This window comes from Styela clava, chromosome 14 (assembly GCF_964204865.1).
Source record: "Styela clava chromosome 14, kaStyClav1.hap1.2, whole genome shotgun sequence".
Taxonomy (NCBI): domain Eukaryota; kingdom Metazoa; phylum Chordata; class Ascidiacea; order Stolidobranchia; family Styelidae; genus Styela; species Styela clava.
In genome coordinates this window covers 6,589,797-6,610,862 of record NC_135263.1, presented here as the reverse complement: position 1 = coordinate 6,610,862, position 21,066 = coordinate 6,589,797, and the positions used below count along the sequence as shown (strand labels likewise).

General features: G+C 34.3%; 2 protein-coding genes across 3 annotated transcripts; both read left to right on the top strand.

Annotated features, from left to right (window-relative positions):
- The first annotated feature begins 378 nt into the window (after positions 1-378).
- LOC120340528 (uncharacterized) lies at positions 379-11,822 on the top strand. Its single transcript, XM_039408802.2, has 8 exons — positions 379-639; positions 1,106-1,228; positions 1,864-1,971; positions 2,550-2,748; positions 4,828-4,916; positions 5,521-5,577; positions 6,300-6,565; positions 8,818-11,822. The coding sequence occupies exons 1-8, from the start codon at positions 498-500 to the stop codon at positions 9,466-9,468; spliced, it is 1,635 nt and encodes a 544-aa protein (XP_039264736.2). The 5' UTR covers positions 379-497; the 3' UTR covers positions 9,469-11,822.
- A 577-nt stretch (positions 11,823-12,399) lies between these two features.
- LOC120340558 (uncharacterized) lies at positions 12,400-16,005 on the top strand. Of its 2 annotated transcripts, XM_078120119.1 has the most exons (6): positions 12,400-13,459; positions 13,625-14,134; positions 14,201-14,340; positions 14,678-14,823; positions 15,380-15,523; positions 15,726-16,005. In XM_078120119.1, exons 2-6 carry the CDS (start codon positions 14,033-14,035, stop codon positions 15,815-15,817), a joined length of 624 nt encoding a protein of 207 aa, XP_077976245.1. In that variant the 5' UTR covers positions 12,400-13,459; positions 13,625-14,032; the 3' UTR covers positions 15,818-16,005. The 2 variants fall into 2 exon arrangements, with proteins under 2 accessions (XP_077976245.1, XP_077976246.1); XM_078120120.1 differs by lacking the exon at positions 15,380-15,523 and having other exon boundaries at positions 12,401-13,459.
- The last annotated feature ends 5,061 nt before the right edge of the window (positions 16,006-21,066 follow it).

Sequence of the window (21,066 nt, the reverse complement as noted above, 5' to 3'; positions counted from 1 at the left end):
AAATTCATTAGTTTTCATGCTTGGTACCATCTCGTTGCATTGGTTTATTGTTTAAGTGTTTATTTGATTTTCTTAGCTATTAATGGATAATCTTAATTTTCCATATGGCTATATCAGTCGGTCAGTATAGTGATGTCTGTTAATCTGTAATAATTGGCTAATTAATATCTCGGTGTGCTGACTGATGATACAGGTTGAGTTGATACATTGTTACCCAAATTCTCGTACTTAAATATTGTGTTCGACAACTACATATGCATAGTCGTCAGATAAATTGGAATAACTGTCATTATCAACTTGTCATTATAATTCAGTAATTGAGTAATTCAGTACTGTAGCGTTCATAAATTTAAACAATATTTCAACATGATTTCTTTTGCTACCTTGTAGTTCAAAGATAATAATTATGGTGCTGAACATGTAAAGGTTTACTACCTCTGTTCAAGTTTTAATTACCAAATCTTTTACTGCTGCTGTTATTCGTTAGTCAGTGAAAGATGGCTACAGTCAATGATTCATTTCCTGGGAATAATCCAGGCCCACTAGACTGTAACATGACACTTAATCTGGATTATGATACTGGGCTGGCTGCATTATGTGTGACGCTTGGATTATTCGGCCTACTATATACTTTTGTTGGTATGTTAATTTGATATTTTTGTCTGTTACTTTTTTTGAAGTATCATGCATTTTTTGTAATGCTGGAATGTAGCTGTAATGTTGTTACTGTGTTAGGTTTCCAAATTTTTCGACCTACTCAGGCCACAATGCGACATAAGGCTTTTGAGTTATGAGTTTAGTTTTTATTCTCCTTAGGAGTTTGAAAACAGGTACCTATACAACCCATGCCAAAATGTCCAAGCCCAGATATTCTATGAATCTACCTATATTTAGTAAAATAATCACTCTTGAACAACTCGCAAGGTGGTTAAAAATCAAACTCATAACTCAAACCACATTATGCCACCTTGTGGTCCGAAACGTCAGTATACATTGTTTTTGCTTTGAGCGAAATTTAGAAAAAAAATTTTGAGGCTCTTTTTTTTTATTCAAAAATACTTTCAATATTTTAAAAATGTATTGATTTTAAACTTTTGCGTTTTAGGTTATCGTTGCTTCAAAGCTGTTATGTTTCTAAGTGGATTAATATTTGGTGGAACAGTCGTTTTCGTTTTGTGCCAAGAAGAACGAATATTGCAACATACACTTTCGTTTGGTGCTATTGTTGGTAGGTATTGATCGAAAAAACAATAATCTGGCATTGATTGTTATCAGCTGTTCAATTGCAATAAGTAAGATGGATACTCCTTGAATGAGATATCTAGGTTTTATTTTGAATGGTTGAATAGGCAAGAATGTCAATAAGAAATTTAGTTTACTGTGCCTCATGTATTTTTTCAGAAATGATTATTACATGTTATAATCACAATTGTTTCGGAAGAAAAAATTTTATGTGTCAAGTGAATGTTTTTTCTGCAATTATCAACAAAATTCGAAACAAACATCCCAATAGAAATGTACACTTAATAGTATAGTTTGCCTTTGAGTTTCTAAATGAATGAACAGATTATCTGAAACATGTGTAATCTTAATTTTTCAATTCATTTTATCAAATTGGAGACGCTGCTGCAATTTTACTATTTGAAACTAATTCAAAAATATATCGAGTTTATACAATTTTTATCCAATTTAGCTTTTTAGTATAAACCATATATAAATTCATCCTTTCAAGTATCGGACAAAAAGTTTTTTAATACATATTGTGTACAATGCACGAAAGAGACAACAATACCATACAATACAGCTCCTGCTTTTCATTACATTATTTAACGAATAATTTATTTTGTGGTGTTTGTTTTTCAGGTATTTCTGTTGGCATTGGTGTATTGTGTGGTTTTATAACAATGCTTGTTAGATATGCTGGCTTATTTTTACAAGGATTCTTTTTAGGCCTGCTTGTGGCCATTGGTGGTAAGTGGTAAACTTTTAGAATTTTAAAAGGATTTGCCTGTCTATCATCTCATAGAAAGTCCTTGTTCATCATGCCATAGTGCCAACAGAAATATAGTTTGTTGCAATAAGCCTGTATGGGTGCCCACTCTTATGCTAATAATCACCAAGGGGGAGTGGTTTTTTATCCTCATTCTTTCATTTGCCCTTTTCAAAATTGGCCATAACCTTGTACATTTTCACTTTTCACAAATGTCAAAAATGACTCATGGGATGAAAAGTACTTCGAAAGGGGAAATTTCAACACAGAATTGTAGATTCTTTATATTGATTGCATGAGGTTCACATAACTACAGTTATTGAACAATGTATTAATATTCATTTTTCCCCCGAGTGAAATTTATCCCTAAGGGTAAATTTACTCCTGGTGGAGAACCCTCAAATTGGGATACTAAGCAAGATGGGCTATGCCCAATGCAATTCTCTATCTTTTCGCTATGCACTAATACGACAGGGTATGAAAGACCTCATAAAAATATGCCGATAATTGCAATTAAATGATGTATTTTTATCAATACTAAGTTTTCTTGTTCTTACAGCAATCATAGCTTTACAAAAGTTCTACCATCCTTCTACACCATGGATTCCCGTTGGAATTTTGTTTGGAACTGGAATTATTTTTGCTCTGTTGACATTAAAATGGCAGAAACAGTTTATTTTACTCAGTACTGCTGTTATGGGTGCTGCACTTATTTGTGTTTGTCTCGAGTATTTTATGGAAAAGTTTTTATTATTAAGGTAAGCATTTGAATTCTAATGTAATAGTTATTTTATTTTACGCTTCGGTGCAGAAAATTTTAATTTATTAGATAATTTAATATCTTCATCTGAAGGGTTAGCTGTTAATTTCAAGTAGGGATGCACAAACAATTTAGTAAATACTAAATAGGTAAATGGAGATCAAATTAAATGTGATATGGGGATTTTTTTTGTTAACTGTACTTTTGAACATAATTTTTTTTTTACATTTTGCCTCTTAGCGAAGAAATCATGAATTAATTTGGAAAATAAAATTTGACATTCGGCCGAATTTTGTCGCAGAACATCTATATTTAAATTATTCAATTGTAATTAATTGAATTCTAGAATACAAAACTATTCTGAAACTTGTCAAATATACTTCTGTTTCTGGTTTTTGTCATAATGACAGAATAGTTTGGCCAAAGTTTTGTTTTCAACAAAGAAACATTTTTCGTTTTATTTCTTTTTGTCGTTTGGAGATGCCAAACAGAATTTTCTTTGAAAATGATTTGATTCAGAGTAAGTGATTTTTTCCTAAATATATTTTGCTTTGTGAAATTTATTGGAAAGTGCCCGGGGCAATTCATTGTATGAATTATATTAAATTTATATGATGATATCAATTTAATATTGTGATAAATGATATGATAGCTGTATTGTCGTTCAATATTATTGGCAATATGTTTGATTTATTGAGTTCATTTGCATTTTTTGTATCAATTATTAATTACGGTTTTATGCCTTTCATATTCCCAATGGGCCAGTTGTGAAATCATCAACATTTGGACCTGGCATATGTGACTTTCAACTTAGCAAATGGATTGGAAAATCGTTTTAAATGAAAACTGTTTTGGACATTAATTATTTTAAATTCACATGGAAATACTTTGCATCACAATTATTGTAATCATCAGAAAACAGCCTTGTTTAGGTTGATTAAGGTTATCCATTAAGTTTTATCAATTAAACCTTAAAAATATATTTATATTATATATACTTTTCTCAGAAGTTTTAGAAGAACAGAGTTATATCCGAAGTATATATATAAATGTAACAATTTAATCAATCATATATACATTTCTTTATAGTTATTTTTGACCTCGTGTGCAAAAAAAAAACACAAAATTTCATCTAAATCGTAAATGTAAATATATTTGATAATACTTGATATGAAACTATTTTGTGTACTTAACTTCAAAACAGAAAACTATTACACTGATAAGTGTGTAGCATTGCGAAACCACTATTATTACCCTGTATCCAATTTTACAGATTTTATCGAAAAGTAGACATGAATAGATACCATAATGCATGATAAGAAACTATTTTTCAGACTTAACTTCTAAAGAGAAACCTATTTTATTTAAAATGTGGAGCATAGTGAAACCACTAATCATTATGTACTACATGATTTTTGTTAAGTAAAGGGTTTTGATAAAACATGGTTATTGTTTGTATTGTCTATCACATGCTTGATATTAGCGAGTCAAATTATAAGAAAATGATTATATTTTTACATATTATCCTTGGTATCTGTAGTCTTATGAATTTTTAATTCAAATAATTTAAACAATGGGATTTTTGACATGACTGAAACTGATGTCGATAATGAACAATGAATTTTGGCAACTCAAGGGTCATTTTCTAGTTTCCTTGTCTGCTTTGAGTGGTTACTACGACCTGCGAGAATGTTTTTATGTTCATATTTGTCAATTTGACAAAAATTGTCAATCTATTAGTATTTTTTTAAACTTCGATTTTCTTCTGTATTGATTATTTCATTCACTTTAAAAAATTAACAAAAGTGAAAAGTGTTACCATTCATAATTTAAAAATGTATCGCATAAATACATATTGCTTATATACATGTTCACAGCTGTGTTATTGATCACTTCAAAATCCTATTGAAAGTCTGGCAACACACTTTCAGTCATTCACTGATGTAATTATATCACGAGTTGACGTGAAAGAACCACGAATTGTAATATCGGGGTTGAAAATTCACGATTTTCGCTCTTTTTCTAGCTTTTTGAAAGTGTTGTTTCTCGGTAATGTTTTTTATTAACATTTTTACAGATATATATGGGAAGCATTAATGGCTTCATCGTCTACAGATGTCTGCTGGTATTCATGGGTTATTTTAGGAATTTGGCCAATTCTTGCATGTAAGTCATAATATTGATTAATTTAGTTGTTTTCTCAGAAATAAACCGAGCAAATTTCCCCCAGCAATGGTCGTTTGGACGGAGTTTTAAAAGTGCAGTTGCATGTTTCCCTACTTATCACATTTTAAATGAGTTTGCTGTCCTCTTATAAAGTTCAGAAAAATGATCACTACAACATGGATTACCTAATAGGCAAATATTATATTCATGTTTCATTATCATTATCTCATCTAAGAAAACAATTTATTACTCAAAGCCCTACTGACAAGTGAAATAATGATCGAACCAAGTTACTTGAATAAATGAGCATATTCAGAAATGCAGGCAACACCACAGACCACATTTACTTAGTAAAATAATTTGAATTATAAACTTCTGAATCATTCCAAATATTGTTAACTTTTCAAGAGTTGATATGGTGCTCCTGGTAAATTATCACCGTCAAACTAGTAATTCGAAGTGTATTTGTAATGAATATGTGGAAAATGCTCTCAAATATTAGATTTCGATTTGTAGAATTTGAGCAATGGCATTACAAAATACCATAATGTAATGTTCTATGGCGAACTGTAATTGTAATTAAAATAAATTTCTTTTTCCACAGTACTCGGTGCTGTTATTCAATGGAAATTTACTGGGAAAGGATATGATCACACAGACGGTAAGAATTTTTTTTAATAACGCTTCAGTATTAATTTCATAGAAAATGAAATTACATGATTACATATTTTCATCAAATCATTCTTGTACAATTCCATAATGCCTTAAAATCAGCGTGCTGCCCATGGTGAAACCTCATGCAATATACAACACACTTACCTTGTTCATTATTGAACTGTCGCCAATAGTGTTTCCTTTATCAGCTTTTGCAGTCTTGTGTATATTATTATGCATTATTCGTAGAGAATAAATCAATACATATTTCCTGTGAGGTGTGCTGCCATATTGTCAAAACTAATTATAAAGGGATTAAAGGATATTACTATTTACTTGATGAGAGATCTATCTTTGACAATCATCCAATTTTATAAATTATATATAACTCTTAACACTTGTGGCCAATTGCATTTTTTTCTTTTATTGAAAATACCTACCGTACTTTTGCTTTTAAAACTTTTCCATGCATTATTTTATGCCCCACATTTAGTAATAAAAAGCCAACAAACAAGGTAAATCATAAATGTATTGCAGTGAATGGAAGATATCTTAGTCAATTTATTTTGAATTACTGTAGTCATCGCAAATAGTACCTAAGGTCTTTGCATATGCCCCCCAGAGAACCGTTCCGTGAGCAGAAGGCCCAGTTTTATAAACCTTGGTTCAAAATATAAAGGCTTTGATAAAAAGTTTGCCCTATATATAAACAAATATCTTTTTACGCAGTTATAATTTTGAGAGGACAAAGAAAGAGAGTTCGAACACATTTGGTACGACAGCGTCGACGCAATCATTCACCTACTGATACACTTACCTCTGTTGCTTCTGAGCCGCCAAGATCAAGACCAAACAGTGCAAGAGCAGTATCCCGTGATAGAGATCCTCAACAACAGGTTTCAAGACATTCAAGTCAGCAAGAGAGAGGACGAGCAAGAGGTGCACAGCGTCAACAAGCTGCGGGAGCTTCTACCAACTTCGATACTTTACCTCCGGTAATATACTAATATTCTTTAAACAATATTTGCATGTTTTAAATCCTACCTCCATGATAAATTGAATCGGCTTATAGTAAAAGTAGGAGCTATCCACATGTTTTAAATTTTATTTAGTTCATTCCCTTAGAAAGATCGTCATTGTTTTCATTCTACTATGACAATAGTAATTTTGAATTTCTTTTTTATTTTCAGTTTTAATGCTTAGTGTAGGCATTTTACTTTGCCAACTTAATAATGCTTTTATTAATGTGTTACTTTGTGTAGTATATATACAACACATGAAAAAATTACTCTGCTATATTGCAAAATGCAAATCATAATACTGTACTGATTACCGGAATTTATCAAACTTTATTATCTTCATGTAAAGAAGTGGTTCAAAATCCAAGAGTTTTCCCACCATTGACTTCCTTTTTTTTTTTATATTTCCTAGCCTATACACTTATACACACTAGCTTGTCAGAAAGATGTTAATGATTATACAAAAATTGAAATTTTAAAAGCGGCTCGGACACTTTTTTCACTCAAACATATTTTCAGACACTGTTGCAATAATTATGCTAAGCTATTTGTCACTTTTTATTTATGCTCCTAAAATTTTGATACAAATCAAATCACTTAATGGTTGTTTTCACTCCTAAGTAGTGTAGCAATCCAAAATTAGCCCTGGAAAATTGCGATAGACAGGACTAAAATAAGCAACTGGTTCTTTAAATGGCATATGGTTTAATATTCTGAATCAAAACGATGATTATGAAACCAGTAAACTAGTTTATAAAAGCCAAGTCACAAAAACACTCTCAAAATAATCATCAAAAATATTGCATTGATAAATGTATCAAGTTATTTGTGGTCTAGGCCAGGGTCAGGGAAACAACCTTCAAATTGAAATATTCGTAACAATGCTACAGGAGTGTATTCTATCAAATATTCAAATTTTTAGTTCACAGGATCAAGTATCTTAGCATACCAGCTTTCATGATGTCACCCGAATCTAATTCTTAACATGCAACAGCTTTTCTTCTCTTTCCAACATATTAATAATTCATACTTACAATTATTTCTTTGAGCTCTTTGTTTCCTCTCGCAATAATAAAATGAAACATTTTTTGATGATTTCTCGACGAAAAACCTAGATTTCCATTTCACAGTGTTAATGTTCAAATTTTTTTTATCAATAATTCTAGGCAAATGTTTTTTTACTGGAAAAAATGAGTATAGTTGGTGTTTTCCATTTTGTATATGACACTGGCCATTAATGAGGCTATACTAATAAATAATTTTGGGTGGAAGTCTGTAAGCACAAGAGTCGTGAGACTCGAGTCAATCACTGCGTTAGTATCATTGGCAACGAGTCCGAGTCACCTTGAGTCTTTGAAAAACAATGACTCGAGTGGAACTCAAATTGAGTTAATGACTCAAGCTTCCCCAACACTGGTTTGAGTAGAAGCAGAATATAATTTTTCTATTACACAGAATGCTTTAAGGAATTTTTAGTAATCAGACCCACATGAAAGCTCATATTTTGTGCCATTATTAAAATATAATATTCATTACATTTTAGAAGATTAGAATTAGCAATTGCTTATCATTTCATTACAATGTACTTAGACTTAGATATAGGTCACCTTATCTCTTTTTCAAATCAGAGTGCCTAAATTTTGACCTACTTTAGGAAATGTGCTAACACTTGATGTTTACAAAATGGATAATCTCATTCTTTGTCAAACATGCTGAGCTGTCTTACTAACACTTTGCTTGGTATAAATAAACTAAAAGTTTTCACAACTTTCTGACCATGATCTCAGTTTTTCTATATCATATCAGTTGCAATTATAATGTAACACATATATACTACTTTTATAATATTTGAGTGTTTGTGTAAAAAAATATTGTGAATACTTGGTAGCGTACAGATGGAGTAGTTTTGTTATAATTATTGTTATCTTCATACTATTAAAACACCTTTGCAGGCGACCATCTTTTTCTGATTATACAACGATTGAAAATGAATTTTTTGCTTGAAATTCGGAATAGTCTAACACTCCAGTATCCTAATTGGAGTGGTAGTTAATTGAAGTTGTTTTAGTAATTTTCACCATTGAAATTCTGTAATTCTGACTCGGAGAGTGAAAATACTACAGTTTTAGTGACAACATGCTAAACTCTGATACCAAATACCTGAAACGCAGCTTGAAGCATTTGTTTGTGTTTTTATAAGACTTTCAATCACCTAAATATTTTTTCAGAGTTACGATGATGTGCAGCGCGGAGCTGGGAAGCCTGTTTCTGAAAATGAACAAAGCCGCATTGTAAGAACTAAACATGGGTCTTTCATCGCCCCCGCTGGGCAACGGCGCGCTAATATTCCAAACACAACGAACACAAATGAAAACGTTGGAAATAGACCAGCTAATCCCCTCCGAGACCAAATTATTCGTAATGCGGAAGCAGGTGTTGGATATACTGATTCCTCTGATCCAGGACCTTCTAATCCTCCTAGAAACTCCGAACGTGGTCGTAATAACACTCCGAGGTCTAGCAGTGCTGGAAGGAATCAAGAACGCTCTCGACAACAAAATAATCAAAGTCCTAATCGTTCACGACAAAACTCTAGTCGAGGACGTGGCGGTGCACAGCGTAGTTCATCGAGAGGTTCTCGCTCATCCCCAGCTCAATCAAGATCACGACGAGGGAACGGAGCGAGAGGTGGTTCATCTCGGGGTCGAAGTTCAAATTCAGGTTCATTAGATGATAGACAATCTTTACTTACATCAGAAACGACACCGAATGCTGGTGCGGTTTCCTCGCGCGGCAGACGACCTCGTGCAAATGAAGCCATGGCTGCTCATGCAAGAAGGGTACAAGCTGCTCAAGAAAGACGAAGACAAAATACGTGATACGGTTCTTCAGATTTAATTTTATCAAACAGAATGCAATTGTGATCACACTAGATACTACCAATACGAATAGATTGTTGGCTAACTAGCTAATCAAAATGATTTTGAGAAAAAATTGTAGATTTTTGCGAGTTCGAAAAGTTGAGCTGAAAACCTAATTTCTATGTATTTGTCTAGTTATACTTGATTTTTTATCATTTTTCAAACTGTACTCTGTTACACATAGCAAACATCTTCAGGAACAATGTTCTGGAATTCTACAATTCAGTTCTACACACTCTGACTGATACACAGTCAAATTCTAAATTTGAATTCGAGACATTTACTTTTTATTTCCATTTGAAATTTAACATAAAGTCAAAAATAAAAAAAAAATTTCAGCAGTTTTTGCCAATAATTTTTTTAATGTTTGTTGATTTATCCATTTGTTGATGTCTGAATTCAATGGAAATTGCCAGATTTTGAAACGTTGACGTTGTTTATTTACACAATTTCACTGAGATTAATACAGCTGAAAACTTGATGCATTTATGTGAATGAAATATTGCTCATTTTGTGAGAAAATACGATAACTTATGTATGACACCTGTACAGGGCATTGTTTGGCGCAGAAGGCATGAATAAGCGTAGTATAGAAAATTCAATGAAACTTCAGCAAAACAATTATGTCAACAGCAAACGTTCATTTGATTGTGCAGTTGATAGTTGCAAAAAGGATTCAATTTTTTCATGTAACATGTTTCATCTACTTTATATAGGCTACTGATCAATATTTCGGAGATGAATTGCGCAGTTAAATTTGCAAAAATTCTTTGATTATTTTCGTATTGTATTGATGTATTATTGTATTGATCACGTTACAAAGAGTGACTTGTGTCCAACTTTCAATATCAAGCAATCTTTATTAACGTACAAATCAGATAATACTTTTATCCGGGACTGTCGAATCTTGGAAAATTTACAATGTACTCAAACTCCGGGTTGAAACTCTGACTCGACTTGTCATAAAAACCGACTCCAGCTTCGAAATCACAGAAAAAGAAAACCGTTTATGACTCTTGTTTAATATACTGATAAAAACAGCTAGTAAGCCTTCAGCTTCATATACCACCAAGTTGCACTTTTCCATCATTTATCAAATATCGAGTCTAATGATGAGGCATTTTTATTATAATCTTAGTATAATGGTATTCCAAAAGTTAGCCATTAAAACTTTTCTTCATTTCTTACTATTTGACTTATAAGCTTAAAGCTTTGACGCTTGATGTATTTTCTCGTCTTTAGCTGCCATATATTTCCTGTGATTGCAATGGTGTACCCTTTATTTTGTTTTTCATTTTTTAAGATTTTTTATTTAAATTTTGCTTGAATGTTTGCCAAGAATATTGTCATCCATGTTTCTGTTTGAACCACCGGCAGCAAAATCTATTATATTTTAATTCCCGTTTCCAATTTTTTTTCAACCTCATGGAAAGAAAACATGAGAAAATGAGTATGTATGTTCAATCTATTGTTAAAAATTTAACAATGAAATCATACAGAAACAAAATTCGACAAAGATGTAAATTCAAACTGTTTTCATACAATATAATTACACATTTTTGAAAATTTCCTTTATTACTACTTCTGACCAAAAATGGCTGTGATATCACAGTTATCATGTTAACCCTCATAAGTGTTGTCAACCATCTTCTACATTTCATGGTAACATTCCTGATCAATTCAAACGTGGTCCGTGGTTGTAAACTGCTTTTTTTTGTTAATGCTTAAAACATTGTTCAATTTAAAAACAGTGTTCACTGAATAACACAAAAACCTAGAACGAGGTCTTAAAATGTCTCAACTCGGGCATTTTGTATCAGTCATGCTTTCCACATATCTGGGAATTTATTATTTTGAAGATTATATGTGCCATACAGAATATCCTAGTTGGAAACTTGTGAGAACTGATCAACTGCAGTTTTGCAAATTGTATGAAATGTTCAAGAATAATAGACAGTTAATGGTGCTGGGATCAATGTTGGACTTGTATTACAGGTAAAAGTATCACTTTGATTTTTGAATCGATATTTAAAATTCAGAAAATCTAAAATTTAATTTACAAAAAAAAAAAATTTTTTCAATCGTACATTTTTGCTCGAATGATGCTTTTTTAGGTTAGTCATATATTAAGTGCATATTGTACACGACTTGTGATTTTTCGGCATCCCTAAAGGTAATGTTCTTGTACGAACTTTTGTGTTTATCATGCTATCTTCTTGTAACAAAACTGTGAATTTTACACTTTTTGAAAACTACGTTTAGAATGATCCTCTAAAATGCTTCTTATTAGACAAATACAAAGATTATATTGTGGTCCTGAGTTATTAATCTAGTCAATGGGAGGCATCCGGAAAATGTAAGAAATGCATTTGCTGAAATAGCGGTTCCCAAACTTATTGTTCCCGCGGCGCCAAATTATCAGGGGAAAAAATCACGGCGCACTTGTACCAAACATAAATTCCTACCTTCAAATAAAACTAAAAACTGTGATCGGTAATGTGTACTTTATACCTTTTGTAGTATATAGCGCAAAAGAATAACTCTTCTTTCTCATCTCTGCCTGATTTTCTATTGAAATACTAAATCTTAAAATCACTAATGTTCGCTAAACTCGGTTCAGCAAATAAATGAACTGCAGCAAGAGTGTCTACTCTATTGTTACGTAACAGAAAGTAAACGACATAGATAAAATGAATTTATTGATTCATATACACACTATTTAAAATAAACAATAACACATTTAAAATACAAGACGTAATTTTCGCAGCGCACTGGTGGGGAACTTCCATTGAGAACCTCTAATCTAAGTGAACAAAGCTAAAAAGTGAACAACAAAATCGAAAACTAGTTTCTGGCGCTGGTTCTTGTGAACAAAATTTTTTTTTTTTTGAAAATTTTCTAATTAGCATTTTTCGATGATGGTCAGACATACAAATAACTTAGTCCTGACACCAGTTACGACCTAAAATCTTCAGTATGCAGACTTCTCTACACTGATATCCCAAACTAACAATTTTTTTGCCGAAAGTTTGAAAATCCAGTTGTGTAAAAACCTGCCTGATTATTCCGCTCGGATAACTCTTGTTTCTTTATGATTATCATGAGCTTCTCCTGAAGATATAAACTTCCCAGATAAGTAGATAACGGCCCTCAGTCGTAGCTCCAATATGAATCCCATCCTTTTTTCCTGCAATACATTAAATCAGGTTAATCAAATTAAAATTCCATGTTGCAGCGGTCGGTGCATCGCGCTGAGCGTTAGTAAAACGCTCGTCATCGCACCTGCGTGGGTTCGCATTCCGTGGGGGACGGTGGCGTAGCATCCAGCCCCGCGGACGCGGGAGGGCCCACAGCGCAAAGGGGCCCAAGCGGTTAGAATTTAGAAATTTAAGCCGCAAACCAAAAGCTGCAGTGCAAAACAAGTAATGCACATCTTGTATCGTTGATGTTAGTTCTGCTGAAATCGTTTTGTTACGTAACAATGCGAGGGAGTCGTCGGTTTTCGGCGTCTTGTGGTTTGATCGCACCGACAAAATTACGAGGGCTGTCAGAATGATGTCGAAAGCAAAACCTCTCAGTGGCGCACAGAAACGCAGAAAAAGGGCAGAAGAGGAAGAACATGTGAAAAAATTAAAGTAACCAAGATAAACGGCAAATTTTAGGTTACCATTGCCTTTTTATAGCGACATTTTATGCTTTTTGACGAAATTAAAAAAGCTTTGTTGTACCTTCAGTAAACATCGCAATGGTAGAGGAAATATCAACTATCCCCAAAAAAAGAATAATTCTCAATCCGGATCCCATTTTCGCTTGGTGGCGCAACGATAACTGTCCATCCGAAGGCTTCATACCCCGCGGGTCAGCAAAAAGCAACTTTCAATGTGCATAGAAATTGAGTCGAGAACATCAGAAAAATACTCTTCGTGTGTGTCTCATTACAAATTTATAGGTAATGTAGTTCAGTGTTCAGTGGTAACTGTTCAGTACGGTATTTGACTGAAAATTGCCTCAAATACTGTTTGAAGCTAAGATGAATTAGGGATTGGCTAAGTAGTGAACTTCTAATAATTACTATCAAAACTAGGTGACTATATTCAAATTTTAATATTCTAAGATTGTGGTATTTGGACTGAACCTTTCTCATCGATAGTCCTGTCTCTATCTGCCTGTACCAAAATTTATCCGTGCCTTTATGGCACGGAAAAGAGAAAGACTGGGAATAATTATTACTTCAACTTCTGATTGAACCGACAAAGGATCGAGAATAAAGCCTTCACTGTTTACTACTTTTGAGTAGGATAAATTTATTTCTGCACTTTGTCCCGAAAATACCCCAGTCCACTTTAAGCCATTCAGGTGTCTGAAGATTTTCTTAAAATAGTTCGCAATAGACTAACAGAGTAGACAGACATACACCACGAGTGGTACATTCGCATTTAGGCCAATCTTGGGCGTTTATTTTGATTGTTTGTTTTTCATACTGTTAGTTTGAGATATTATAGTTATTACAACATAAGTCGCTATGGCAAGTAGTCTCCGATGCATGCCACCCGATCGCGATACTAGAAGAAAACAGAAATTTCGTTCATTGAAGCAAAGCGTTCAGTTCGCAAGTAACAGACGGGTAAGATTTTGTTCACTAAACCTATTAGAAGACATTTTCAATTGCAGTAAATTAATGTTTTTTCAGTGGTGTTTCTTTGCTGAGTTTGATAACGTCCCAAAAGAAATCACCAATGCTGCTGTACAAAAGCTGTGCAGTGAATATGGAAATATCACTACTGTACAAGGGCTCGACAATTTCCAAACGACGGCGAATATAAGAAAAGTGTAAGTAACAACTTAGCACTGCGTTCAATCAGATTTTAGTGAATTATTGTGAAGAGGGGGATATCAATCATATTATTGAAATCAAGCCCTGTTTTCAATATGAAACACGGACACGAGGCATAGCTGTTCTTTACACATTATCGTTTCCTGTGAGTTCCAAATCAGCCGCATAAAAACAGTGGGATGATTGTTTCGCCACAAAATTCATATATATGTACGATCGTTCCGCTCTCTCCCGTACCCCAAGAGCATTGTGTTTGTTGGTGTATTTTTGTGGTCATTATTACACAGTTGTGTGTACCGTAATAATATAAACTTTTACAAATTACATTTCAAGATCGGTAGGCTTCGCTTCTCCCTTGTGTGCCTTTGCTGCACAAGAAGCCCTGAATAATTACGATATTGGAAAAGACGCTTCATTAGGACGAGAACATTTGTTACGCGTACGGCACAATCCTGGCCGAAAATCGTACGTGGCTGGAGGTATTTTTTTAATTACTATTCATATCCTTCCATTTGAGTTACAAAGCCTGCTGTACCTAGTCTGTAAATTAAGATATTATTTTCAATTACCACTATAGATATATATATATATAGCAAGGATAGGGGTTATATCTATGTCCGAGACTTCAACTTGCTAGCCTTCTCCATGCCTATAACCTGTACTAGTAACAGTAGTTTGTAGTATATTCGGCCTACACTAACTTTTTTATTTCCTGGGACCGATATGACATACTATCAAGCATAGATGAATGAAATATGATATATATAGGAGATCCCAATTATACTCTACACAAATAAAAATGACCATTGTGTTCAAAATCTTAGGAACGTAATTTGCTATACTAGTCGGTAGCACTATTTGGGCATTTCAGGAAAAATATTATATGTGGAAAGTTTAGCGATCTTTCATGTTTAACTTTGAGGTGGTTAGTTTCGTGTCATAAGATTCTCTAAGAAAAAAGACTTGCAAAAGTGAACTTGCATGCGCTATATAATATAGATCAGCCATTTCAGCAATCCGTCTTGTCAACCACAGGTAAAAAACACAAGTGTGAAGAAGACGATTCTCATCAAAAACAACGACTTGAAGAATTATCTCAAATTCATGTTGAAAATTGCCATATCCCGCTGAGTAAAGTCTTGATTAAAACAATGAAAAGCCTCAATATAAATATAAAACGTAAATTCTTATTGCACAATTCATATACATATAGCCATTGTCAAGCTTCTTTTTCCATCCAGTAAAACACAGCATGTGGCGAACCAGCGATGGTTATCAAGCAGCGACCGAGGTTCAAATATATAATTAAAACATTTGTAAGCAAGAAAATATTAATTGTCAGGATATATATAAATGAATAAAAGCGTATCTTGACTTTCAGGTCAAGAGGGTACAACGTCATCAACAGAGATGCAACGAGTTCGGGGGATTTTGCAGCAGTTTCAAGAGAATATCGAGGCATTGTCAGATTAAGAAGTGTAACCGAAGTTTATAGAGTCAAATTGAATTTCAATAAGAGAAAAAATCACTATTTCGACTGCACGGATTATGTTTTAACAGTGTGAGCTCTGAGCTTATTTTCATTTTTCTGTTTTATTTACATGCTTAAGAAACACATATTCTTTCAATTGGCCATGTTATAATACAATTCACATAATTTAGTACAGCGATTCTCAAAGTGGGCGATATTGCCCCAAAACAGGGGCGAAAATCCGAGAGGGCGATTGCGCATTTTCGGGAAGTCGAAATTTGGATAAAATCGCCGATTGTTTTTCTGTGGGTATTTGGACCGTGAACATCGGTAATTATGTCGATAAACTATATTTCCGCGAATTCTTCTTGCCCCCCTAAGTAGTCCCCTGGATATGCGCCAAAGGACGTTGATAAAGAGTTTTTTCTCCTCCTGAACTGTGCGTAAAGTGTGGAAATCCCGTCATTATGCGAACATCTGGGACGAGCCTCTAAATACAACCTAAGGATTGGATACACAAAACCAATTTCCGACTGAAAATAAGGAAGTGAATATTAAAAATAGAAAGCGGTGTTATAATATAAATTAAAAAAAAATTAGTTTTAAAGAGTACCGCGACTGATTAAAAATTCTATTCTAATAATGTGCGCGATTGCATTTTGTTACAATCGCCGATTTTTTTCCTCAGCATGGCGGCGTGTTTTTGAATCTACATCTTTACGCCGGTGTTTATTCTCCCTAAATCAAAAATTTCCCTCGGCATATACATGTATTGTTACACAATGACGACGTTAATTGCTTTTTTGTTTTCGTGGGGAATTATGAGTTCAATGTGAAAAATATGTTACCATTTCATAGTCATCGGCGACGAACTGCTAAAAATAATAATTAATGAAGAGGTAGATCCGCAACTCAAATTTCTTGATTGAAAAGCGGCATTCTAAAATATTAAAACTAAAACTTAAAATGAAGATCACACGTTTGGTTTCAGCAGACTCACCTCAGATTGAAAACGCTTTTATAGACATTGTAAATCACAAAATTTGCTGTTATGTTAGATTTTTATCGAAGTAACTGCGAAATCGAAACACAGTCAATTGTGCGTGCGATGCACCTTTTTTTCCCATTTGGAAACTGCCGACGGAGCCGCACGCAATCAATTGTGCGCGCGATCCGCGATGTACCTTTTTTCATTCTGAAACTACCGACCAAGGTTCCCTCTAAGCTGCGCAATTGCGCATTACCACCAGAACATTTGCGCAGTAAAATCTCATTCTCGCGCAGTTGCAACATTTCGTTTTCAAATCGTGGCTCATATTTCATATGTCATTTTCGCTCAACTAAAATGCTCGTTTTATGTTTCACGGTTTGATTTTAAAATTTTCATCGCGTGCTCTGAATTTCGTGTTGTCGACCCGGCAAGATCTTGTCATTGTCCGTAGTGTAATCAAACAGATGAAGATATGGGAAAGTTAAGGATTTTAATAGGTATCAAATGTTGCAAAGCTGGTGCCCATTGTTTGTTACGGGAAATTTGTTGGTTGCTCGTAGCCGTATGGTTAGGCTAAACTAGTTGGAATTTGAAGAAGGGCTGAGTTTAAGCGAGTGCTAGCATTGTCGGCTCTTAAATCTCTAGATTGGTACACACGTGGCCAGTCCAGCTATGTATGTCTGAAAAGTCTGACCTTGGTCAGACGAAACGTTACAGAAATATATTTGTGTTAGTGTGCAGCAAGACTCTTGAATCACTTGAGATAGTTATCTTCACTCTTGCTACAGCATCCTTGCATTATATGGATACAGATCCGCCTGCACAAGAGCATAGAAGAAGAATAAGTAGTTAGTCTCGCAGAAACCAAATCATTAGCACAAGTTAGCAAAAATGTGTGGCATTTACAGGAGACAACTGTAAATGCCCTATTGAAGAGAATTAGATCATTAGAAAAATATGCATGGTCAGAAGAGTAAATTAGGCACAATCTAGTTCTTATTAATATTTTTCACTCTGAAGTTAAAATTTATTTAGAGCTATATTTAGAGATTGCTTACCCGCCTAGTGTGAGATTCTGCTTGTGACTGAAGACAATACTTTTCATTTCGGTAGCTGGCGCTTTAGAATGAGTATCGTACAACGTTAGTATGTGTACCAGGTAAGGGTTCAGGTTATGCGCCATCTTGGTTCACATACTTCGGGAGCGCCGAAAATACTCATGCACTGTCCAGAATTTTGCTTTTTCAAATATGGTAACCCTAGGCTAAATACAATAGTGAAGTGTTCGACACTAATTTGCAATCTTGATACCGGTATGCATAAGCTAAAACAACTGCTAAACTTTGCGAAATTTATTGCTATTCCCCGTCAAGGAATGTGATAATCCACAAAGTTTGTCGTGAAGTGGCATCTGATAGTGATTTGGAAAAGTAAAATCATGGGAGGAAATAAGAAGTTGATTATTTAAAACGCTATTTAAATCATAAAAAGCACATTGACGCACTAGATGCATTAACTCAGAAGCGAAACGTGGAAGCAAGAGGAGGTTGTTCGAACTTTTTCACCGCAATACCGACCGCTGAAGAAAGTGGAGTTTTGAAAACCCCACCAAGTGAAATGAAGCCTCACATAGATAGTTCCACCACGTGTTAAGCTGAATTGATCAATATTGTCCCGCAAATTAATAAATATCGCATGTCAACATACACTAAATTGCCACATTCATGGTGAAGCAAAAATTACGGCTTCGAATTTCTGATAAGCATAGACTTTGTCGCCAGGGAAGAAATCATGCGGAGCATAAGACAAGCAAAATTTCTTACTCTGATTTTGAGGAAAACAATGATATTTCAACAACGAAAATGTCGAGATTGTACATCAAGTATTGTATACTTTGGATGATTGTCGCTTGATTCAGCAATAAACACAACAAACACGGACAAAATGTATAAACCTTGAAAAGGCACGAAAACAAAGATGAGCTATTTGAGTTAAACGTGTGCTTTGATCGCATTCCGATATTACATAATAAGCTACTATTACTACATTTCACAAAGTTTGCAAATAATTTAGGATTCTGCTCAGCCTTAGAATAGTCTTGCTCAGTAAAAACAATATTTGCGCAGTGTGAAATTTTCTTAGAGGGAACACTGCTACCGACGGAGCCGAATGCAATAAAATAAATTTCAATTGTTCGTATTTTGCCCAGACATTGTGATTTTTCAAACGGCGATATGTCTCTTAAAAATAATTTCAAGTGCGAAAGAACAAATCAAGTTTGACAAATCCCAAGATTGCAAAATTACGACTCCAATTTATTTATAGTTGGCAGTTTATCACATATTTTATGTTATTTTAGAATAGTATTCTTTCATTTTAGTAATCCTAATAGTAATCTCGAATCAAACGTGAGTAAAGATGAGCACAATTACATTATAACGACCAGACACTTTAAATGCTCGCATCGGTCATGGATTGAATATTTTACGCAACAGAAATCTCGTTATCCGTTTTTTATTCGCGAATGTTGCGCGGAAATTTCCGATTCTAATTTTGAACCACCTCCCTCCTCCTGTTTATAAATAATATCATTTTTCAATTCCATCTCTTTGCCATATTTCGAGGCTATATTGTTGTCAGATTTTATCAAAGCTGTTAGTGCTTCTTTGAACAGTTACAAAATTAGTCAAGTCAGTATTTTGAAAAGTAATCGAATAGCTCGCGGAGCCCCTAGGTTTCTCTCGCGGAGACCTGGGCTCCGTACGGAGCACTTTGAGAACCTAGGCCAGCGGTGGGCAACCTTTTACGGCTCGCGTGCCAAAAACGGTTAAATTTAACGACAAAATTCTTCTGCGTGCCAACCAAAATAACAAACAATGCATTGCTTCTTTCAAACCAAAGATACACAATAATAAACCTTTTTAACATACAGGCAGATTCACTATTCAGGAAAATATCAGTCCTACAAATAGATTTGATTACTTTTCCTATTAGACACATAGTCGACATAACGATCGTTTTACATTTTATGCTGACACTCTTCTTATTGTTATTCTTCTTCGTCATTATCATTATCGCTTTTCTCCTCGAATACTGGACCAATTGCTTTGAAATTTTTAGTGGTTATAGTTTGATTTTTGTTTCAGAAGGCTATTACCTTCTCTTTATTTCTAAATTTTCTATGAGATCTGATATTTCATTCAAAATTTCGCTGTTCTAAAATTTACTCATGAGAACACTGTCTTGGAACTTATTTCAAGCGGTTACGTGGTCAAGTCTGCGGGTTCGATGCTGCTAAGTGACCGTACCACAGTGAAATTGACTTATTCCTCACGCGATCTTACTATTGCAGTAATGTAGGTTTTATAGCAAATCTAGCCTACCGTATTTGTTAGTTTTGATAAGAGCAAATTGAATTGAGTTTTTATATGTCAGAAAAGAACCGTTCCACGATCGAATAGCAGGCCTACGCCAACAGGTACTGGCTGACTGGTAAGGCTTTGACCACCTCCCATAGAAATGGCGGGTCGATCCGGACGAAATTTGGTGTGAACCGTGGAAGTGTTACCAAACTGACACGGAAAAAATTTCATAACGATTGGGCAAAGAAAGGGGGGCCAAAACAGCCTTTTATTGGTCCTGAATAGGTTACCTACCTGTCAATCAAGCCATCGATCAAGTCACGCTACAGTGATTTTGGCGTTTAGAGGCCGTTAAATTCCGTCTCGGGGCGGGAAAGCGTTTGCCCGAGTATTGGGAATTTTTTAAATGGCATTGGCATGGGGTATTGTCTCCGCCTAGAGAGGTGAGAAAACATGTGGAAAGCCACGCCCACTGTTTACCTGAACCTAAAAAGTCGCTTTTCTCTTTTATTACTGAACCAATTGCTCTGAAATTTTTAGTGGTTAAAGATAACATTTTTCTTTAGACGGCTATTACTTTCATTTACTTCAAACGTGTCCATATATTTGAGCATAGCTCTCTTGTTCTATATCAGCAGAAATATAAAAGAAGGGTGGCACAGACGGACTATATTATGTAACAAGAGAGCTACGCACAAATATATGGACACGTTAGACCAGAGCGAATCAGTCTTTACCGGTACCTTTGACGCTACCGGTACCCTAAAAAAAGTTCTGAATTTCCAGTAGCAAGAATTTTGCAGAATCAAAACGTACAGCCAGTCATGACACTGACTAAAATCCGTGTTCCCATGGATAAAAAATAATACAGCAAAATTTTAGACGAAATATCAAATTT